At 38.5% G+C, this 22,124-nt stretch overlaps 1 protein-coding gene and 1 long non-coding RNA gene across 3 annotated transcripts; one reads left to right on the forward strand and one right to left on the reverse strand.

Annotated features, from left to right (window-relative positions):
• Positions 1 to 2,000: 2,000 nt before the first annotated feature.
• Positions 2,001 to 20,840, reverse strand: LOC124254211 (transmembrane emp24 domain-containing protein 7-like). Of its 2 annotated transcripts, none has more exons than XM_046688102.1 (3): positions 20,592 to 20,840; positions 17,345 to 17,593; positions 2,001 to 3,607 (listed from the first exon to the last, which is right to left on the reverse strand). In XM_046688102.1, the coding sequence occupies exons 1-3, from the start codon at positions 20,739 to 20,741 to the stop codon at positions 3,371 to 3,373; spliced, it is 636 nt and encodes a 211-aa protein (XP_046544058.1). In that variant the 5' UTR covers positions 20,742 to 20,840; the 3' UTR covers positions 2,001 to 3,370. The 2 variants fall into 2 exon arrangements, with proteins under 2 accessions (XP_046544058.1, XP_046544059.1); XM_046688103.1 differs by lacking the exon at positions 2,001 to 3,607 and adding an exon at positions 7,440 to 7,882.
• LOC124254213 lies at positions 4,812 to 5,070 on the forward strand. The gene is made up of 2 exons (XR_006892420.1): positions 4,812 to 4,912; positions 4,949 to 5,070. It is a non-coding gene; the product is annotated as an uncharacterized LOC124254213 (long non-coding RNA).
• Positions 20,841 to 22,124: the final 1,284 nt, after the last annotated feature.

Here is a 22,124-nt window from a genome sequence, read left to right on the forward strand (position 1 = left end):
ACTGATTACTACAGGTGTAACATGTCCAGGTTGATGTGCCACTGATTACTACAGGTGTAACATGTCCAAGATGATGTGTCACTGATTACTACAGGTGTAACATGTCCAGGCTGATGTGTCACTGATTACTACAGGTGTAACATGTCCAAGATGATGTGTCACTGATTACTACAGGTGTAACATGTCCAGATGATGTGTCACTGATTACTACAGGTGTAACATAAATAATAATAATAATAATAATAATAATAATAATAATAATAATAATTGGCTTGTAGGTAGGCGGCTTAGTTTCCATCATAGATGCTCACGGTTGCAATGCATTTACATACGTTAAAAACACAAAACTGCAGGTGTGAAAAGAGTTCTATTCACATCTTGAAGAAGTCAGGTTTAACATGAGCAAGATTCTTACAGGTGAACATGTCCAAGATGATGTGTCACTGACTACTACAGGTGTAACATGTCCAAGCTGATGTGTCACTGATTACTACAGGTGTAACATGTCAAGATGATGTGTCACTGATTACTACAGGTGTAACATGTCAAGATGATGTGTCACTGACTACTACAGGTGTAACATGTCCAAGCTGACGAGTCACTGACTACTACAGGTGTAACATGTCCAAGCTGACGAGTCACTGACTACTACAGGTGTAACATGTCAAGATGATGTATCACTGATTAATAAACGTGTAACATGTCCAAGATGATGTGTCACTGATTACTACAGGTGTAACATGTCCAAGATGATGTGTCACTGATTACTACAGGTGTAACATGTCAAGATGATGTGTCACTGATTACTACAGGTGTAACATGTCCAGGTTGATGTGTCACTGATTACTACAGGTGTAACATGTCTGATGTCTCACTGATTACTGAAACATGTTCATTACTACAGGTGTAACATGTCTATATATCTCTGATGAACATAGTTCCAATATATACGTAAACTCTTTAACAAAAAGGAGAACAGAGACGTTCTGCAGAACCTGTAACCTGCACGTGCCACTTCCTGGACCTGCATGGGCACTATTTCATATACTTGTTTCCGGGTCTGTCTGTATGACAGACTACACTTCAGTGAAGCCCATGAGCATGTTTTTGGTGCTGACAAACCATCATTAGGCAAACCGAGATTCAAACTCACAATCATTTGTTTCTTTGAATGTCAAGGTGAGACTTTCCTTCTAAAATTTTGAATGCATGGGCCAATATTTAAAGAATAAAAAATTCAAATTTTGATATTAAAATTTTGAATGTTATATACAATGTTTATATAAAAATTAATGTCAAACATTTTAACATTGATTCTGTCTTAACTATTAGTACTCTCAAAACATGTCGAAGTATAAGAAAGGTCTGGGTGAAGCTGAATTTGCTATTGAGGTTATGGGTTCCATTTGGGCCAAAGGGACACAACTCTGGACAACAAAGGGATGCAACTCTTGGACACAACTCTGGTGCATAGTTCAATATTTTCAATAAAAATATTTCTGCGAATTGTTCCGTTCCATATAATGTGGCACAGTATCTATTGCCTTGCCATAAATATGTTAAACAATGTAAAGCATTGGTTGAATCTCTTACAGCTCTCCATATTGACCTCTAATTCTTCAAGGAATATCGTCGATGCTCATGATGTTGATCACTGGATTGTCTGGTCCAGACTTCGATTATTTACAGACCACCGTCATATAGCTGGAATATTGCTGAGTGCGGCATAAAACTAAACTCACTCACTCACTCACGGAATATCGCTCGACATGAAGTTCAGAATGCAATTCTTGCATACATAAAAGCGTGTGGCAACTTTGCTACTTCATGAAATTGTTAGAATCTTAGCAAACCATTAAGATGGGCAGTGTGCAATGGGCCTAGTTGCCCGAACACCTATTAAACTCTTAATGATCAATCAAACTGCACAACAGATTCCATCGCTTTAAACAAATGGGGCATGACAGCACTCACAGAAAGCAATGAGAAACAAGATGTCGATGTTTATAATGTTTTATTTACAAGACATTTGATTTGGATGGTTCTTTGTACAAAACGGTGACAGTGACAAACAAATGCTTGATCTAATGACTCCAAATAAACTCCAGCCTTCCAGAACGTTAAAACAAACTCCAGCTGATCTCACACAGACAATCACAGGATACTATGATCTCAGTTCTTTACAAATGACCACATTCTCTTATCAAATAACATGCCAAGAGAAGCTGATGTTATTCTAAGTTGAAATAAAGGCAATAACTTTTTAGACGTCAATTTTCAAATTTCAGTACAATACATGATCAGATCAGTTGTTCAAGCAGCATGTGATGCAGTCACACTTTATTTCATGGTGTATGGATTGTTTGGCTTTTTTTGTTGTTGGAGGGTTGGGGTCCGATATTGAAAAACCAACTGTGTTGCTCACATAGTTTCATATCAAATATTCTAAATACTGATATTGATTTAACCATTAGTATTTGCTCTTCTAAAAACATGTCCAAGGGCTAATGCAATCGGAAGGCGGTGTGTTGCAACATTAATGAGGATTGCAATGGTCTGACTCTGCATACAATGTATTTGATCAATTCACTCCCCTCAAAAACTTTGTTTCCTGAATTTTGTATGATTTTTGCCCAATCTTCTCATTTTTATTTCTAATCAAAGATGTTATTGTCACACAGACTGTTTTTTTTTTCACTGGTTGGTTGAATCCATAGACCACAAAATAAAAGTGTTGCCTTGGATACAAGGGTAATAGAGTCACAGCACCTTCTGAAAACCCCTCTGACAGGTAACTAATGAGTTTCCAGTAATGTTTTATAACATTTTAACAAAGTTGGAAAATGTACAACCCAGCACATCAAAAGAAAAGTCAAAGGAATATTATTTATACATGTAATTAAATACATCAAGAACATTTGGATTTACAACAGTACCACACTTAAGAAATAATACCACTTTTGATTCAAAAGGTAGAATACGGTTTTCCAAAGTTAACAGGGGCAAAACACATATTTTCCATCAGAAAGTTAAAAGTGTCAAAATATTTGATATGCATTACTCAGTTTCATGCTTCACTGTTATTAAGTTTGTGTCAAAACAAATATCTTTCTCCTCTCAAAACAACGACATTCCTAAGGAGTTATCTCCCTTGAGAAAAAAGGGAGGCAACTGATATCAAAATTTCCAAGAGTTAATGACAATTCTCCTGATTCTAACATGTACAATTCTGACATTTTATTTTTTAATCACATTAATTAATATTAAAGATCTGTTACACTACCTAAGATTTTCAAAAATCTCCTAATTTTCAGACTGATGGAAAATGTTATTTCACCGCCTTTTCAAAAAATCAACAATCACATCCCTATTATGACATCACAGGCATTGACGTTGGCTTCTTTTCAGAAAAGAAGCTACGAAGAACGGCCACCTGCCCAACCCCTATAAGGAGAATAATGACGGCCTGGCCCATTGACCAGTAGGAGACCCGTTCATTCAGAGATTCGGCGTACAGACGTCCTGTGGCTTCACGCAGCTTGAAGTGGTTCTGTTCGTTTCTGACATATTTGAGAGACTCGTGGACAGAGTAAGCTGATGATTCCATCTAGAATGAGAGAGTCCTTGAATTTAGTCACAGTTAATTCAGACCACCACCAAATCGTGTATTCCGTAACAATGGAATCTTGACATCTCAGTTTTAATCTCATTGTCAAATTATTCAATTCTGTGGCTTCATTATCTCTGACGACTCCTTTGATATTTTAAAGGTTTTCCACGACAGCTACAGGATCACTTGATAAACGGTCACTATAAGTGGACCCGAGAAAGTGGACCCCTTGGTTGACAAGGGCAGATAACTTTCACTAGCAGTACACATGGCAGTGGTAAGCAGATGAAAACAGAACTGCCTCCGTCAATGCTGCTTGTAATCACTGACTTCTACTGTCAATAAGCAGTGAAGATCGGCTTAATGGTAACTGCAGATTTCTTCTTGATTAATCAGGTGAATGTCATCAATATATATTTTATAAGAAGGTACTTGATTCCGAGTTATGACAAATGAACACTTGAGTCCATTTTTTCTATAGTCTGATTGCAGTGAAAACGTACCGATGAATTTCACTTTATACATAAAAGTAAATCCCTTGTAATACAAACCAATAATAACGATTTGAATCTATGATCGTTTGTTAAACAACTTTTTATCGTAAGTTGAGTAAAATTCTGAGATTTAAATGTATAATTGGCAAGATAATATTATAACGATTCGCAATCTTAATTTCACTTTATTTGATTAACTTTTTGGTTTAAAGTGATATTCATCGGTACGTTTTCACTGCAAACAGACTATAGGACTGAACAAAATAATGCCCTAGGTTCTGTTTACTATTACACGACATCACTAAACTCCCAGCCTTTGAAATTCACGCTAGTCCACTGGCCCGAGACTACTAATTTGTGCTGATGGCAAGTGAAAAATCACTAATACTCATGACATGAAAGCATCAGCTGGCTTTAACTCGCAACCTGTTCTCAATGCTTCACTTATAACTATATGCTGGAACAGAACTGAAAAACTAAAACTGACAGAAAATGTAAATATTTTAAATATGTTTATCTTGTCTGTTTAAATAACATGTTGATGGACTTGTTCATTTGATGTACTTCTGTACAATCAGCAAAAACAGAAACGCTAACATTGTTAAGAGAATGAGTACATGAACTTTGGAAAAAAACACAAATAAATTATTCAACAAAATGTTTATAACCTTCTAAATACTTTGTACAAAATGAAGCAAAAAAATAGTTTCACAACTAATGAAGATTTCCCACATGAGACAACTGCATCAGAAACAATGTTCAAAGTTTAGGAATGTGAATTGAGTTTAGTTGATACTTTGGAAGGGAGGTCTGTTCATTTAGATTAATCGACTCAACAAGGGAGGCGTGTTCATTTAGATCAGTCCACTCTTGTTGAGGGTCTGTTCATTTAGATTAATCGACTCAACAAGGGAGGCGTGTTCATTTAGATCAGTCCACTCTTGTTGAGGGTCTGTTCATTTAGATTAATCGACTCAACGAGGAAGGCGTGTTCATTTAGATCAGTCCACTCTTGTTGAGGGTCTGTTCATTTAGATTAATCGACTCAACGAGGGAGGCGTGTTCATTTAGATCAGTCCACTCTTGTTGAGGGTCTGTTCATTTAACAGGTGAGGTGAAATTGGGTTTAGACGGGGGTCTGTTCATTTAGATCAGTACACTCAGAGAGGGTTTTTTTTCATTTAGATAAGTCAGTGAGATTGAAGACAAGCAAACACATTTGAGGCTGCAGTTAACTAAAGCACTGCCTGAATTTTGACAAACCTAACATCAACAAACATTGTTCTAATGCAGTTGAATAAAGCACATAACTATAAATCGGCCAAATATGATTAGTTGTGAATATTCGAAAGCATTTGCATTGAACTACAGGTAATGTTTCTTGACTATGGAATCCTTATATACCTCATTTTCAACCGTTCTCAAACAAATAACTGTTTTAGTGAAGAGTTCAGACAAAGATTACATATTACCCTACACTCTGACCACACAATCTCCATTCTAGAGTGCACACCTATATACAGTGTTGATGTATCCATGGCAACTCACTTGTTACCGGGGCAACTTCACTAAATCAATAAAAACATACCCATTTTAACATAAACACCACACTCACAATACAGGATAGAGAATGAAGCCTGAGTGAGTGAGGGAGGTTCTGTTGTGTAATATTTTATCAACATCACTACCGGGGACTCCAGAAATAGGCCTCACACAGTATACTCATATGGGAATCGAACCCAGGCCTTCAGCGTGATGAGAACACTTCAACCACAAGGCTACCCTTCTGCCTGTTTTTACCTAAATGAATGCTTGGCATGGTCACAACTAGTGGTGTTCCGATGATCGAAAAAAATAATAATCGAAAATCGAGCGAAAGAGGGATTAAAAATGATTATTGATTGTAAAAAAATATTTTTGATTAATCAGAATTTTGTTGTTTTTGTGTAACACCCTTGAATTATGTATGCTAACCATTTAATTTGATGAATATTCACGAACAAACATGCGCTCAACAGCGTAACGGTATGCGCATTGTAAAATTGTAACCACTTTAATTGTTTAATTACAATTCCAGTGTCTTACTTGCATGCGTGCATTTTATTGCATGGCAGTATTAGTTATAAAAAAACGTTAATTAGAAAACACCTGGAGAAAAACCCTTAAAATTGGTGATTACATTAAAAATGTATATATTTCGATTATAGTCGATAATCGTTCACCACAATCCTCCGATAATCGATAGTGGATTTGGTTTCCGATTCCCAACACTAGTAACAAATAGTACTACCTTTAAATGTCTTAGGTGTAACAGTGAACTAAACACCGACCACTGATGGGAATATTATTACAAAACCTGCCATCATTTTGAAAACACAGTAAGGTACTCTCTTAAACAATGGATAGTGATGTTTCAAATACCAAATTTTAGAAGGATCAATTTTTTATAATAGTCCTTTTTATTTGAAAAACTTGTGGGATTATCTCCCCATCAGTAACCTTGACATTCTGACCTTGAACCTAGGTTATACCATATATCTGCGACACTGTAATTTAGGTTGATATTTCATGAATCTGGAAGGGATGGTCTGCTGATCTCCATTACACTTCACCCCAGGTTTGCAATCGTTGTAGTTGCCGCCATCACAATGAGTTGTCACAGAGGGAATGAATGAAACAATCTGACCAAAATACACAGGCAGTACCTCGTACAAGGTGTCAGCTCACCCTCACATAGGTGTGCGTGTGTGCGTGTGTGTTTGTGTGCATGCACATGCGTGCTTACATGTGATTGTGCCTGTGAGACCTGGTACATCACACCTCTAGTGTGTGTGTGTCACTGTGTGTGTGTGTCACTGTGTGTGTGTGTGTGCATGCGTGCATCCATTGGTGTGTTTGTGCATGCATCTGAGCATGTGTCTGCTGGTGTGTGTGTGTGTGTGCGCGCTCGCGTGCATGCGTGACCGCGTGTCTGCTGGTGTGTGTGTGTCTGTGTCAGTCTGTTTTTCTGAACATGTGTTCACTGTTTAGTGAAACACAGAAACAAGTTGACTACACAAGAACAGAGCGTGTATGAAACCTGGGACTGAGGCCGCCAGGCAACAAGGGGACACAACTCTGCACTGCAAAGTGTACTGACTTACATCAACCTGTTACTGCTGCCCAAATAAGTCTGTAACCTTGGAAACAATCTCTACAACAGTGACATGCACAGACCACAGCAGTGATTCAAGACTTCACACAAAAAGTAACAAATGTTTTAAACCAAACAAAAGACTTTGAAATCTTCATATAACTAAGATCCAAGTTTAACGTATAAACCACTGAAAGAAAAATGTTTTTTTCCGATTGGAACATCTTGTATTTTGTGAAACAGTACATGTGTACATCAGGGGATAATAAATAGCAGTAGAATGTTCTTAAAAAGTCTGATTAAGACGATCCAAAAGTGATATGGTAACCATGGCAACACCACCATCGTATATTTCAATCAGATTGTGAAAGATGAGCTATGAAAATAGGTGAACATCCTAAGATCCATTGACTATTATGTGGCAGTTGTTCCCCTGTGTTTGTCTGTAAAGAAACTCCGGAGAACAAGGATTTGTCCAATTCCGATTATAACCACAACAACGGACTCTCCGATCGACCAAAACATGACCCTTTCATTCAGGTCCTCGGCGAAAGCACGGCCTTGGCTCTCTGGCAGACGGAAATGAGTTTGATAATCATCAATCGTTTTCAAGTCTTCGTGGATATTTACGGCCGAAGATTCCATCTAGAAAGGAAAAGAACGAAAGAATTGTAACGACTATCACGGCCAGATTCCAGGATTGCTCTGGTATCTGGTGTGAGAAACAGTAATACAAGCAGAACATTAAATAACAGCAACAGCAACCACCAAATAACTCAGCAACCTCTCCCTCTAAGGCAAGCACACCTACAACCACTCAAACACAGATGTAATGAACATTTGGCATCCTTGCTTATCCAGCATATCATGTCTGCTCGAATAACTGAGTGAGTGAGTTTAGTTTTATGCCGTTTTAGCAATATTCTAGCAATATCATGGCGGGGGACACCAGAAATTGGTTTCGCACATTATTACTATGTGGGGAATCAAACCCAGGTCTTGGCTTGACGAGTAAACGCTTTAACCACTAGGCTAACCCATCACCCTTACACAGTGGATAAGGGGCGGTGGGGTAGTATGGTGGATAAAACATTTGCTCGTAACGCTGAAGACTAAGGTTCGATTCCATACATGGGTACAATGTGTGAAGCCCATTTCTGGTGTTCCCCGTCGTGATATTGCTGGAATATTGCTAAAAGTGGCGTAAAACTAAACTCACTCACTCACTACAGAGTGGATAAGCAAAGATGGTGACATGCTTGGGATTGTCCGAATAATAGTGACAAATGGTTTGTCTTTGCCGGTCCTCATCCCTCATTGAACACTCGTGCGAACACTATATTCCTCCATCAATCAAAAAGCCATACTTCTGTTTACTGTGTATAGGTTTCAACTATGTAATGAAAGGATATATTGGCACATAATACTGTGCAATGTAAATTAAGCAGTTAGCATACTTTGTTGTTTAAAGCCGCACCCAGCACTGGGCCAGCAGTAATCCAGCTTTATAACAAATATCTGTAAATAATCGAGTCTGGACCAGACAATCCAGTGATCAACAGCATGAACATCAATCTACACAATTGGGATGATGACGTGTCAACCGAGCCAGCGAGCCTGACCACCCGATCCCGTTAGTCGCCTCTTACGACAAGCATGGGTTACTGAAGATCAATTCTAACCAGGACCTTCACGGGTCACCACCCAAAATGGACTTCACACATTGTACCCATGTGGGGAATCGAAACCAGGACTGTGCAATTCAAGCTGTGCACTTGTTGGCCCATTACCAATGTGCCATGAAAATGAGCACTCACTGATCTGAGATTCACTGGTTCCTCTTGTTTTGTGGTGTAGTGATATTTTTTACCAATCGATAATACCACAACCTGGTTGCAGTTAGAGGGCAACCTCACATGGTCTGACTGACTGAGTTTTTTTTTACGCCGCTTTTAGCAATATTCCAGCAACATCACGGCGGGGAACACCAGAAATGGGCTTCACACATTGTACCCATGTGGGGAATCGAACCCGGTTCCTCGGCTTGACGAGCGCCCCTATATATTCAGTCTGACTGACTGAGTTTGGTTTTACGCCACTTTCAGCAATATTCCAGCAACATCACAGCGGGGACACCAGAAATGGGCTTCACACATTGTACCCATGTGGGGATTCAAACCCGGGTCTTTGGCGTGATGAGCCAACGCTTTAACCACTAGGCTACCCCACCGCCCTGCACATGGTCTGAGCAATGACTGCTCAGATAATAATACCACAAACATCAACATGTCTCGTGCACCAGATCTTCTCTATACCCAGCTTCCTTAACAGGCAATAATAGGGATTGAACAAACCTTCTGAGCAGAGCTCATTTCATTTCCATTACTTAACCTAAATAGGTATGATTAGGCTACTCTGCGATTATCATGCACCAGGGCGTTGCAGACATCTATCTACACACAGCTTCAGTACCCCCATTTGGAGTGAGTGAGTATGGTTTTAAGCCGCTTTTAGCAATATTCCAGCAATATCACGGCGGGGACACCAGAAATGGGCTTCACACATTCTACCCATGTGGGGAATCGAACCCGGGTCTTCGGCGTGACAAGCGAATGCTTTAATCACTGAGCTACCCCACAGCCCCACCTGGCAATGGAAGGGTTGGTACAAGCACCGGAGCAGAGCTCATTAGATTTATGAGACTTTCATTATTTCCCTAAAATAGACACAGGTAGCTACTAAATAACTATGCAAGTATTCTGTATTGGCAGTGATGGAGGAACAAGGTGTGGACAAGCAGTAGTGAGGATGGGTCCAAGACGAAGTTCACAACATCTGTGTCAACAATAGACTGCCCCCACTACAATATGTCTGTCTATCACTAGGCTCAGGCTAAAATCAACAATAACCTTTCTACAATTAACTACGGTCTATAATAAAGGCTGAGATTGAGCAGAAAGGGTTTGATAACCATCATGAACTTGTTTGGTTGGTGTTAAACGCCGCACTCAGCAATATTACAGCTTATAGGTGGCGGTCTGTAATAATCATGTCTGGACCACACAATCCAGTGACCAACAGCATGAGCATCGATTAACGCAATTGGGATACAATGACGTGTCAACCAAGTCAGCAATGCTATCATTAAATAATAATAGCAGCTTGTCAGTATCATATACAGACAACACAAACTAGTGGTCGATAGCACGAACACAAAATCAAAATAACGATGCCCAAGAGTCATGTTCCCTGTTTGCTGTTTAACGCTACAAGTAGTTGCCAGCGACTGGATCGTCTGGTACAGACACAATTATTTACAGAGCGTCATCGAATCGCGCCATCGTACAGCTGAGTGCGGCTTTACACAACACACAAACCAAATCTTTAATTATGTCTTCCTTCACTGAGCCAAGTTATACGAAACAAACATTTGTAGTCTGACGGCACTATCCAATAACCATTCCGATAGATATATTTTTCATGCTTCATTCCTTTATGCATAGAACCAGTCAACAACAGACAACACCCCTCATCTCCATGGCTGTATCCATGGTAACACACCCCTCATGCTCATGCAGTTGTAGAGCTGTATCCATGGTAACTATATACACTGCTGTGATACAATGCATGACTACTTTTTTTGGATAAAATAAATGTGTTTTTTATAAAATAAAGAAAAATAAAATAAATTTAACAATAAATTTAAATGCATCATTTAATAGACAAGAGATACAAAATTTACAGCATTTTAACAAACTCATTTGAAGACGAACTTCTACATTTCGCCTGTTAGAAATAAAGTATATCTATCAATCCTGCTTATAGTAGCGTTGGGAATTGGTTGAAATCTCACAATTGATGATTGCTTCATTACCAATGAACAATCATCGAAAAAAAATTGGTTAGCGTCATTTTTCAGATTTTCCTATCCAGGTTGTAATTACAGATATGTATAACATGATGCAACTTGCTACTTTAAAGTGATGACTGATATATCATGAACATAAACTTCCTGGAGTCTTAGAGAAATATTCAGTCATGACTTTTCAGATAGTGAAGTGAATTAAACAGGTTTTCAGGCCCTGACAACTTCTAAGATACGTTCCATTGTCAAGTATTTCAAAGACTAAAACAGTAGTTCCAAAATCGTTTATGTTCGATAATGAGAAAATGTGATCGATTGCTTGGTCGTTTGGTCACTGCGACCAATCTTTGATTATTTCAATTAATCGGAACACCACTAGCTTATAGTACAACTATATAACCTGGTTTCTGTTTTTCAATGAACCTATAAATAGCAACCATATCACCAGACTTTAGGTGGTATTTTGAGGGAGTAGGTTGGTTTGAAAATAGTTAAACACAGCCTTAAAAAAAAGGTTTAGTATCAATGTTCCAGTTTCGTGTGGGATTAAAGTTCAAAATTAAATTTGGGCAAATGCCTAAATATGACTGTGGCATGACTAAGGGACATAACTCTCCCTACCTACCTACCTACCTCTCTTACAGCTTTTAGTCTATATAAGTCTTCATTAGGCCACACTGTTTTATTACTTGTTTACGGACCATGATTTCTAGCTCAAATGGAAAACAAATTCTCATTTTGTTTTCCTTTTTGTATATACCGGCAATAAATTATCTAAATAAATAATCGAAAAACATAATTTATTGAAATCTAATTTCTGTTACGAATTTAGCATTGTTGCAAAACAACACTTTAAATATTTAAACAAATAAAATATCCGAATTAACATTTATGGGGGAAAATTCTGAAATAGCATTTTTTTACCGACAGGAATATTAATGTAAAAAATGTAAACCAAGTAATAAAAAAAGTTTGGCCTTAACAGTAATCAGTATTCAGACAAGTGTTGAGTAAAACAAGTCTTCATACCTAACCAGTACTGGAATAGGAAGTATCAAATGATACTCGATAATGCCCTACCACTGGACCCCCATTGAGCTGGAATATTGCTGAGTGCGGCATTAAACAACGAATCCTACCACTGGAGTGTTGACTGTTGTTGACTGGTGATTCATAGCAACAGCATGAAGAACCCTTGGTTACAAACACTGTATTTTTTCCCTTTAGTGCCCTGAACATGTATAATAGTAATTTTGACTGTTGTTGACTGGTGTAGTTTCATAGCATGAAGAACCCTTGGTTATAAATAACACAATGGGTTTTCCCCACAATGCCCTGAACATGACTAAAATGTGTTAAAACAGGAATACATCTTCTCTCCCAAGTTTTTTAGCTTTAGTTTTCTTATCACAAAAAAAAATCAAAATCTTGATTTAAAAACATACAAAGTTACTGGATGTTATCAGGTATGGGAATATTATTTCCTGATATTCTGGACATGAAAATCCGATAGAACTTAAATCTGATTTGTGTAGTCTTTTTGTTTAGATTTTTAATAAGCCTACACTTAGAGAGAGAGGTTCTCAGCAGAAAATATAATCATAACTTTTGAAATAATTTACTGAACATCAAATAACATTCTAGAAATAAAAAAATCAAATCATCACAAATGTATCAATGAACGAACATGCCATCACGCAGCTATGAATAAACCTGTATTCTTACAATAGGACATCGCTAAGTCGCACGAACAATACATGCAAGGCCAACTAAAATATATTTCTTGTTTCTCAGCATCAAGAGTTTTTTTGACACTTGAATACTTAAGCACTATCAACACAAGACTAAGATGATTTTTGGTTACAGTGATTTCATATGGTTTGTGTATGAGACATAACAAACCAATAAGCTCAAACGATATCTTTAAAAATCTGGGATTTGTAATTCCATAGTCTGCAGGGCTCGATTTAAGAGATGTTAGCCTACTTGCACCAGGTGCAACCTAAGATAAAACCCTAGTTGCACCAGCCAGATTCCAGTTGCACTGATTTTATTGCAATATGTAATGAAAGAAATTATGCTATTGAATTATTTAGATGTTTTATTCAGAAGTTTACTCACTCAAAAATTGACTTGCACCTGGTGCAAGTTAGACTAATAACTAGGTTGCACTTTGTAATATTGGGTTGCACCAGGTAAGTAACAAAGCACTAAATCGAGCCATGCATATGGTTTGTGTATGAGACATAAACCAATAAGCTCAAATGATATCTTTTAAAATCTGGGATTTGTATTTCAAATTCTAAGAATAATGTGCTCAAAAATTATTGTACAATTTTTACATAAATTTCCAACCAAACGTCAGGGCAGTACTTTTTTTTTACTGCAGCATTAAAGAGCAAAAATGTTGAACAGTGCTTCAAGTTCAAAATTAACAAAACACAAAACACAGCCAGAATTAAGAAATAAGGGTGGATCTAAACCAAGAACCGAAAATTTACTTGAATTGGCCTGAGAGAACAAGCAGTCAAAGAAGGCTACACACCACGCAAGCATGTTAGTCTAAGATTAATGGCAGGTGTACATGCATCACTTAATGTACAGACTCGTGCCATATATATTCGGACACTTGATGTCATTTCAATAGACTTATATGCTATCTCTGCTCTGTGCGCATAATTTCAGTTCAATTTTCCGACCACTATTCAACTAATGACATCACATTTATCAACTTACATATAGTTCTACAATGCACAATCCCATAGGCCGCCATGTTAAAGGAGTTCACGGCACTGTACATATGTTGATTAAATTGTTGCCATTCGATAAATAAGCAACGGAAAATTAAACAGAAATTATGTGATTGTAGGTAAGATGATTCCTCACAAATGTGCAAAATTTGACATGGATCGTATGAAAATTAAATTCATGAAAATTATTTATGCTACACTAAATTAACATGTAAGTCTATGGAAGTTAGTCAAGTGTCCGAATATAACTGGCACGGGTCAGTATTAAATTTATGAAACATGAAATGAAAACAGAGCCACAGTGACACACCCACTAGATTAGATCCAGTAATTTGAATAATCAGGAGCCAGGATTTATAGTCCAAATCACAAGGTACAGTGTTGAAATAAAAGTAAAATATAAAAAGTTTGTGGAAGTGATTTTCAGGTGGGTTGGTAACCATGGTAACCAGAGAGAGACCCGAAAATGCTTTCTGAACACCATACGTGATATCAGGAATTTTTCTGCACCTTTAGCATTAGTCGATAATGGTGAACAGATTGTACACAAACAAACACCAAGTTCTCAGTTTTAATTTGACCCCCAGTTAATAAAAGATTATAGAAGATTACTCTAACCCTAAGTCATAGGATTTGGTTGGTTTGTTGTCTAATGCCACATTCAGCAATATTTCAGCCATATGGAGACATCTGTAAACAATCAAGTCTGGACCAATCAATCCAGTGATCAACAGCATGAGCATGTGCCAACCAAGTCAGCGAGTCTGACCACCCAATCGTGTTAGTCATCTCTTACGACAAGCATGGGTTACTAAAGACCAATCCATCATGACTCAAGGAATGTGTTGGTGTATTTGAAGCTGTGATGTATTGACAGCAGCTGATGGTGGAGAGCACGAGAAGAGCTCTGAGAAACAAGAGCTTGGTGATACAGCCATGTTTGCTTGATGACTGGCCAGGAGGGCAAAGGGAGACAACTGGTTTTCTCAACTGCCACTTGTGTTATACTGCCAGTTTCAAAGTTATCACAGTGGGATTGGGTTTCATTCACAAATTAAGACATTCAGTCAAAATATCTATACTTTAACATATTGAAAGATGTTTTGTAGATTACAGTTTGGCTGTGAAGTTGTTGCTTAGGCAATCACAGTTTCAAGATTAAATTTGACTTTGAGGACATCACAGATTTTCAAACAGAGGTATAGGGGTTAGCACAAAGACACCATTGGCTCTGATCCTTATTTGCAAATAGTGCAAACAAAATGTAAGAAGTCCACACTGATAACATCATTTCACGTTTCATCTAAGTGCATTGATAGTAGAGGTGCAAACTTATGTGCATTGATCGTTAAGGTATAAAATAAGTGCATTGATAATAGAGGTGTAACGACACGATAGACTTGTGATACAATACGTATCCCATAGTGATACAATACGTATCCCATAGTAATACAATACGTATCCCATAGTGATACAATACGTTTCCCATACAATACTTTTACATCATTGATGTTCTTTTCTTTCCAGATAAAATTCAACCCTGAATCATTTGGTTGCAAATTTCAGGATTGGAAGGTAGGAGTGAGTAAGTGAGTGAGTGAGTTTGGTTTTACGCCACTTTTAGCAATATTCCAGCAATATCACGGCGGGGGGACACCAGAAATGGGCTTCACACATTGTACCCATGTGGGAATCGAACTTCGGGTCTTCGGCGCTGCGAGAGGGCTTTAACCACTAGGCTACCCCACAGGGACTGGAGACAGACTAGGTAGGATACTGTAAGGCATCAACTGTAGACACTGTAAATGTTATGATGTTTATAGCCATCTTAAAACTACTAGAGAATCTCCATAAGCATATTTGACAAGCAAATGTGTAACATGTACGTCAGCTAGCCCTGCTGTTTCTTGTAGGCAAGACAACTGAGGCCTGTGGAGAAGCCCTGGACACCAACTAATTATGATAGAATTTATCTTAAAGATTCCAGGAAATTTATGTTCCCAACATACTAGTCATACTTTCAAGATATAAACTTTGCAAATGCATTTGCAACCTCAAAGAACTACATTTTTCTTTATTATATTGTGCAATAAGAAGCATAACAGGAAATTTGATAAATGACGCTAACAATTATTTTCGATGATTGATCAGTTGTAATGAACCAATGATAGATTATGATATTTTTACCAATTCCCAACACTACAATTAATGCCATCAATGTCTCATAAAATCTGTTATAGTTTGTGTCCAAAGCCAAATCTAGTAAACCTTCTTTTGGAATAGTAAGCCTTGCTGAAACAAAATCTACAGAAAATACTAAAGAATCTGCCAAGGCTGATGACTTCGTTAAGAAGATTTGTCTGGAATTTTAGAGAAGTCCTTAGTCCATAGTCTGGTAAAATTGGGTCCAGCAAGCTTTGTTGATATCAATCCATACATTAACAATAAAATCAACTGATAAATGATTTCAAGGGACAGACACAGGTTCATAGACAAATGTCTTTGCATTGGCAGCTGTTATCAATATCATTCACAAATATTTACATCGATATCACTTCTAATGTATCGTGATACAGGGTTTGTTATTCCATGAATTGTATCACAAGCCTTGTATCGTTACACCACTAACAGACGTTAGTAAACCCATGCTCCACAAGCAACCGTTCTACATTAATGTCCTGCCTGTATACACATACTAACACACAGCACGCGCATTTCTACACGAAGGTAATTCTGTAACCATCGTAACACAGCCAGTCTGTTGCATGACCACATGTTGTCATGGTGATGAGCTGGTAGCCATGGCAACTAGCTGCTTAACATGCAAGTGAAAACACCGCAAAATAAATCAAGAGACAGGTTAGATGGGGTAAGTGAGTGTTTAGATCACTTTACGTGTGAATCCTGAAAGAAATCATTAAAAGTGAGAAAAAACCACCTGACCATTTCTATTGGAGGCTGGGCGGGGAATGGACTATTACAAACACAATTTTTTTAAGCCTTTTTATTAAGACATTCTGAAAAGTGGGCCTGAAGGTAGTATTTTCCAGAGCATCAGATTGTCCACCAAACAATTTTTTATTATTTTTTTAATTGGAGGGGAAGAGAGGGCATCTTTAAGACATATTCCTGGAACCCCTATGATAGAATGGTCGGTACATAATTTGTTCTAAATGACTGTTCAGTGCAGTCTATTATGTTAAGCATGTTTAGATGTTTCCACGGCCTGACAACAGAGAGTCAAACAAAATGTTTTTTGGCCAGAAATTCAAACCATTATTTGAAGAAACTGTGCCAGTAGGGTAGCAACACCAAGACAGTAGAAGTATTACAAACATTCACAAAATACTAACTATTTTGGGACACTGTTTTTATTTTAACACCAAAGATTCAAAGAAACACCCAAACAAATAACCTGAAAAAAATAAGAAATACAATTAGTGGACAAATATTAGGAACATATGATTATAAGTACTTATGACTTAAACTTACCAAAGTCATGGCAGTTGCATGTGCATTTGCGTCCTCAACAATGGGCTTCTCCTCTCCGACCTCGAGGTCGAAGTAAACGACTTTGTGTGAGAAGGTGGAGAACTCGTTACTAAAGCAGAACTTGTAGATGCCGCCAAGATCTGGGGTCCAGGTGAAACTGTCGTACTGTTTCTTCACATCTTTGTACAGAATCTGACCGTTGGGGGCAGTTAACTCCATGTCCACGTCATACTGACCACCAGTGATTACCTGTATGTGCAGGTGAATGCAAAAATTAACAATCAATAACCATGAGAAGATATGGATATTATTTGATCAGGGACCTTATGCAGGGCTCCAGATAACTTTTGGGGGTGCGAGTGTACTTACACATCATATTGCAAGTGGAGGTGTACTGAGAATTTTGAAGGAGTACTGACATGTTTTTGTGTGAAGCGAGTTGGTGATGTGGTTTGTCTGGACGATTCATCGATCGCTATGTCCAACCATGTATTTGTATTTGAATACGTGTGAGAAATAACTGAGCGACCGTGTGATGCGCGAAATGTCAGGTCTGACTGGATATAAATAGGAACAGTGTAGTTTTTAGCCAATCGAAAAATAGTGACGCATATCGTTGCATGGCAACGCAAGTGATTCCTACTGTCGGGGTTTCCTCATGTGTCAAATCGTGTTTCGCAAAAGAAACTTGACAAGTATTTATCCGAAATAGATTTCCATTTGCACGATACGCACGGAAATTAAATGTTAGACGTACAAAGGTATTTATGTGCATACACGATACGCTTGAAATCTTACATTATGTCGTACTTAATTGATTTTGAGGCGTACATTACGTCTGTACGCCCCTTATCTGTAGCCCTGCTTATGTGTCACTCGCAAATGTGATCAACAATTTTTTTGTCAATAATTTTGAAAAATTCTGGATGTGCATGTTGTCCCAATTGACCATGGTAGAAGTCTGTGAGTTGCATGATTGTGATGATTGTGCAGATGATATTTTGACCCAACAACCAGCAAAGCATTACAACAGTATTGGAACTAATTATCTGACTCTGGATCAGACAATCATGTGATAGATACTATGAGCAACAACACACACTGACTGACTGAGTTTAGTTTTACGCCGCTTTTAGCAATATTCCAGCAATATCATGGCGGGGGACACCAGAAATGGGCTACACACATTGTGCCCATGTGGGGAATCGAACCTGGGTCTTCGGCGTGACGAGCCAACGCTTTAACCACTAGGCTACCCCACCGCCCAACGACACACACAGTCAGAGTGACCTGTAATCAACAAATCATAACTGACCCCCTGATACGTTCACTGGCTTAGCTGCATTTCATGCCACCAGGTTGCTTGGCCCAGTAGCTGGATTCCAAACATGGCCTGCTCCAATGATTAATAACTACATGAGAAAAATTAGACAAATCATACCTTGAACCTGAATGAAAAATATAACAACCAACCAGAAGCTCATAAAAAGATAGGACAATTTAAAAATTGGGGAGTACTGCACTTTACCGGGTGCACTTTTTCCCGATTAATTAGTGCTGCTGGGGTTCCCTAACCCTAACCGTAACCCGAACCCCTAACCCTAAGGATCGTAAAGGGTGCCTAACCCTAAACCCTACGGATCGTAAAGGGAGCAGCGACGGCTGAGCCCGGTAAAGTGCATTCTAGCCAAAAATTGTCCTTAAGAAGAGATACATAACTGCCTAGTTTTTAAGTGAGCATGGTTTTACCATGTTTATGCCACTTTTAGCAATATTACGGCAGGGGATACCAGAAATGGGCTTCACACATTGTACCCAGGTGGGGAATCGAACCTGGGTCTTCAGCATGATGAGCGAATGCTTTAACCACTAGGCTACCCCACCGCCGCATAGTTCTAAAGCTATTCAATATGAGAAAATGTTCACAGTTTGGGTCTTAATTATCCTGCTTGAATGCTGACTTGATAGAAAAATAAATTTACTACCAGATGTGTAAATATAGCATGGAAAGGTTCACCCACATTTTTTTCAATTTTCAGTTTGACACTTTGAGTGAGTGAGTTAATATTTAACGTTACATCAGCAATATCTAAGCCATATCGTGACATTTTCAGTTTGAAAGAGACAGAGTTTGCTTGGTAACAATAATACTAACATATAGCTTAGAGGACAGGTATTTAAAATGATAGTTCATTTATATCATAGCAATACATCAAAACACTCATCAAAATTACCTTGATGCTATGATGAGATAATACACACAACAGCTTGTGGAATGCAGCTTGTTTGCATTATGTGGAGTTGGAATGCAAATAGGATGTCAGATTGGTTTCAGATGGCGACCATGCTGATCTTAGTTTTTTGCTGCATAATTTAGGTTGTAGCAACAGTCATTGTAAATACTAGTACCTGTACAATATCTTCTTCTTTATAAGGTCATGGTTTCCCTCAAAGATAGCATCAGTATTACTCAGGGCTGATGATCAGTCTTATTTCAGTTATATATTTTGGCTAGAATGCACTTTACGGGGCGCAGCCCTCGCTGCTCCCTTTACGATCCTTAGGGTAAGGGTATGCCACCCTTTACGATCCTTAGGGTTAGGGTATGCCACCCTTTACAATCCTTAGGGTTAGGGTTTAGGGTTAGGCCCCCTTTACGGTCCTTAGGGTTAGGGAACCCCAGCAGCGCTAATTAATCTGAAAAGTTGCGCCCGGTAAAGTGCAGTACTCCCTATATTTTACAACAGTTTTGAATATTTAGCCGAGAGCAGCGATGAGGTCCTGTACAGTGAAGACATGACCATGCATCGCCGCTGTCGGCTAGTGCATATTTTCATCGATGAGTGATCTGTTTTACAGTGTAATCAGTGAGAAACCTACAAACATTTCTTCAGCATCCACAAACCTCCTATATACATTCCGGTACACCCTGGTACACTAGTCCAACTGCAGCAACAAGTTTATAATATCAGCATTATCAGATTAACAATATGGGGCTACAATATCGTGCAAACATGTCGGAAAAACTTTCTAAGAATATTCCAATTCAGAAACCAGTATTGTGATTGACAAGTATGGACAAGAATGGACAGCTGTTTCAGTTGACAGGTGATATATTGAGTATCTATAACTTTAATCCTAACAAACGAGACGAATAGTGTTCTAAGTTTTGCACTAAATGTTAGCTCGTCATAATACATATGCTGGACTTACTCGCCAAAGTTCACCTATATATATTGATTCCTACCTGGAATTCGAGTGTGCTTTTGACGCCTTTGTCGATTTTTTCGAAAAAGCACTGTCGTTCGTTGTCGGGCAGCTCAAAGGTCAGCTCTGTGCCTAGGACGACATTGATGAGGACGGCAACAAGCACCGATATCGTCTTTAGATATTCCATGATGCAGAAAATATTTAAAGCTATAATTAACACGTCAGAACCTTCGTCGCTCTATCTACAAACCGGCCTGTTGATGAAAATGGCGACACTCAACGTGGCCGGAAGTTCCGCTTTACGAGGAAGTTGCTTAAAATCCGGACATCAATAGTTATATTTTAATAAACACTCTATATATCAAGTGTTTCATTGACATTGAAACCAGTTACGTGTCTTGCACAATACCTTAGTGTAGGAAAATTAATTGTTTGATCTGCAACATGCTTGCCTGTTTTTTAAAACTATATATTTGAGACATAAGTATCTGAACGGTTCCGTTCGGTTATGGATGCATGACGTGTTCGTTTCTCAGGTTCTGATTGCATCGAGTTGATGAACAGTATTTATTTATGAATAGACTGTCTCACGGTCCCTGAAGCGCATTATTTACCTTTCCACCAATCTCTTTCTGCAATGCTAAAGCCTAAATGTAGCAAGTCAAAATTTCCTTAGGTTCTGAAACTCACATATGGTCACACTGGGGCTTCTTTCCAATTTATAGTTTATTGTTTCTATCAAAAGAATATATTCAGAGTGAGTGAGTTTGATTTTACGTCGCTTTGAGCAATATTCCAGCAATTCACGACGGGGGACACCAGAAATGGGCTTCACACATTGTACCCATGTGGGGAATCAAACCCGAGTCTGCGGCGTGACGAGCCAACGCGTGACGGGCGCCCCTATATATTCAGACTGACTGACTGAGTTTGGTTTTACGCCGCTTTTAGCAATATTCCAGCAACATCACGACGGGGGACACCAGAAATGGGCTTCACACATGGTACCCATCTGGGGAATCGAACCCGGGTCTTCGGCGTGACGAGCCAACGCTTTAACCACTAGACTACCCCACCGCCCCTATATATTCAGAACTTAACGTTAGACTACTGATTGAACTTATTTACCATTCTGGGGCTCCTTTCACGAAGCAACCTTTACTAAGGTTAAGCTTAACTCCCATTCTTTAACATTGCACTAAGGTAACCTTAGTGACTTACGATCACCTAGCTTAGTGGTCTGTGAAAGGAGGCCCAGATACGAAACGTGATTATACAAACAGGTATTGAATAGACAGTGTTACATTATTTTGTTACCAATTATTTCCAAATTATTTGACCGCCGCCATATAGCTGGGATATTGCTGAGTGCGGCGTAAAACTAAACTCACTCACTCACTCCAAATTATTTACAGGGGAAACTGGAATTTGGTTTAACGTCAATTTTGTAAATATATCAGTTGACGGCGTGTGAGCTTGGTATGGGACGAAAGCATGGAGTAAATCGTGTCTTACACATTCACCCCTTCAGTGACCCAACAAGCACTGGGATGGTGAACATAGATACTTC

This window comes from Haliotis rubra, unplaced genomic scaffold (genome assembly GCF_003918875.1).
Source record: "Haliotis rubra isolate DU_JTF1 unplaced genomic scaffold, ASM391887v1 Scf568, whole genome shotgun sequence".
Taxonomy (NCBI): Eukaryota; Metazoa; Mollusca; class Gastropoda; order Lepetellida; family Haliotidae; genus Haliotis; species Haliotis rubra.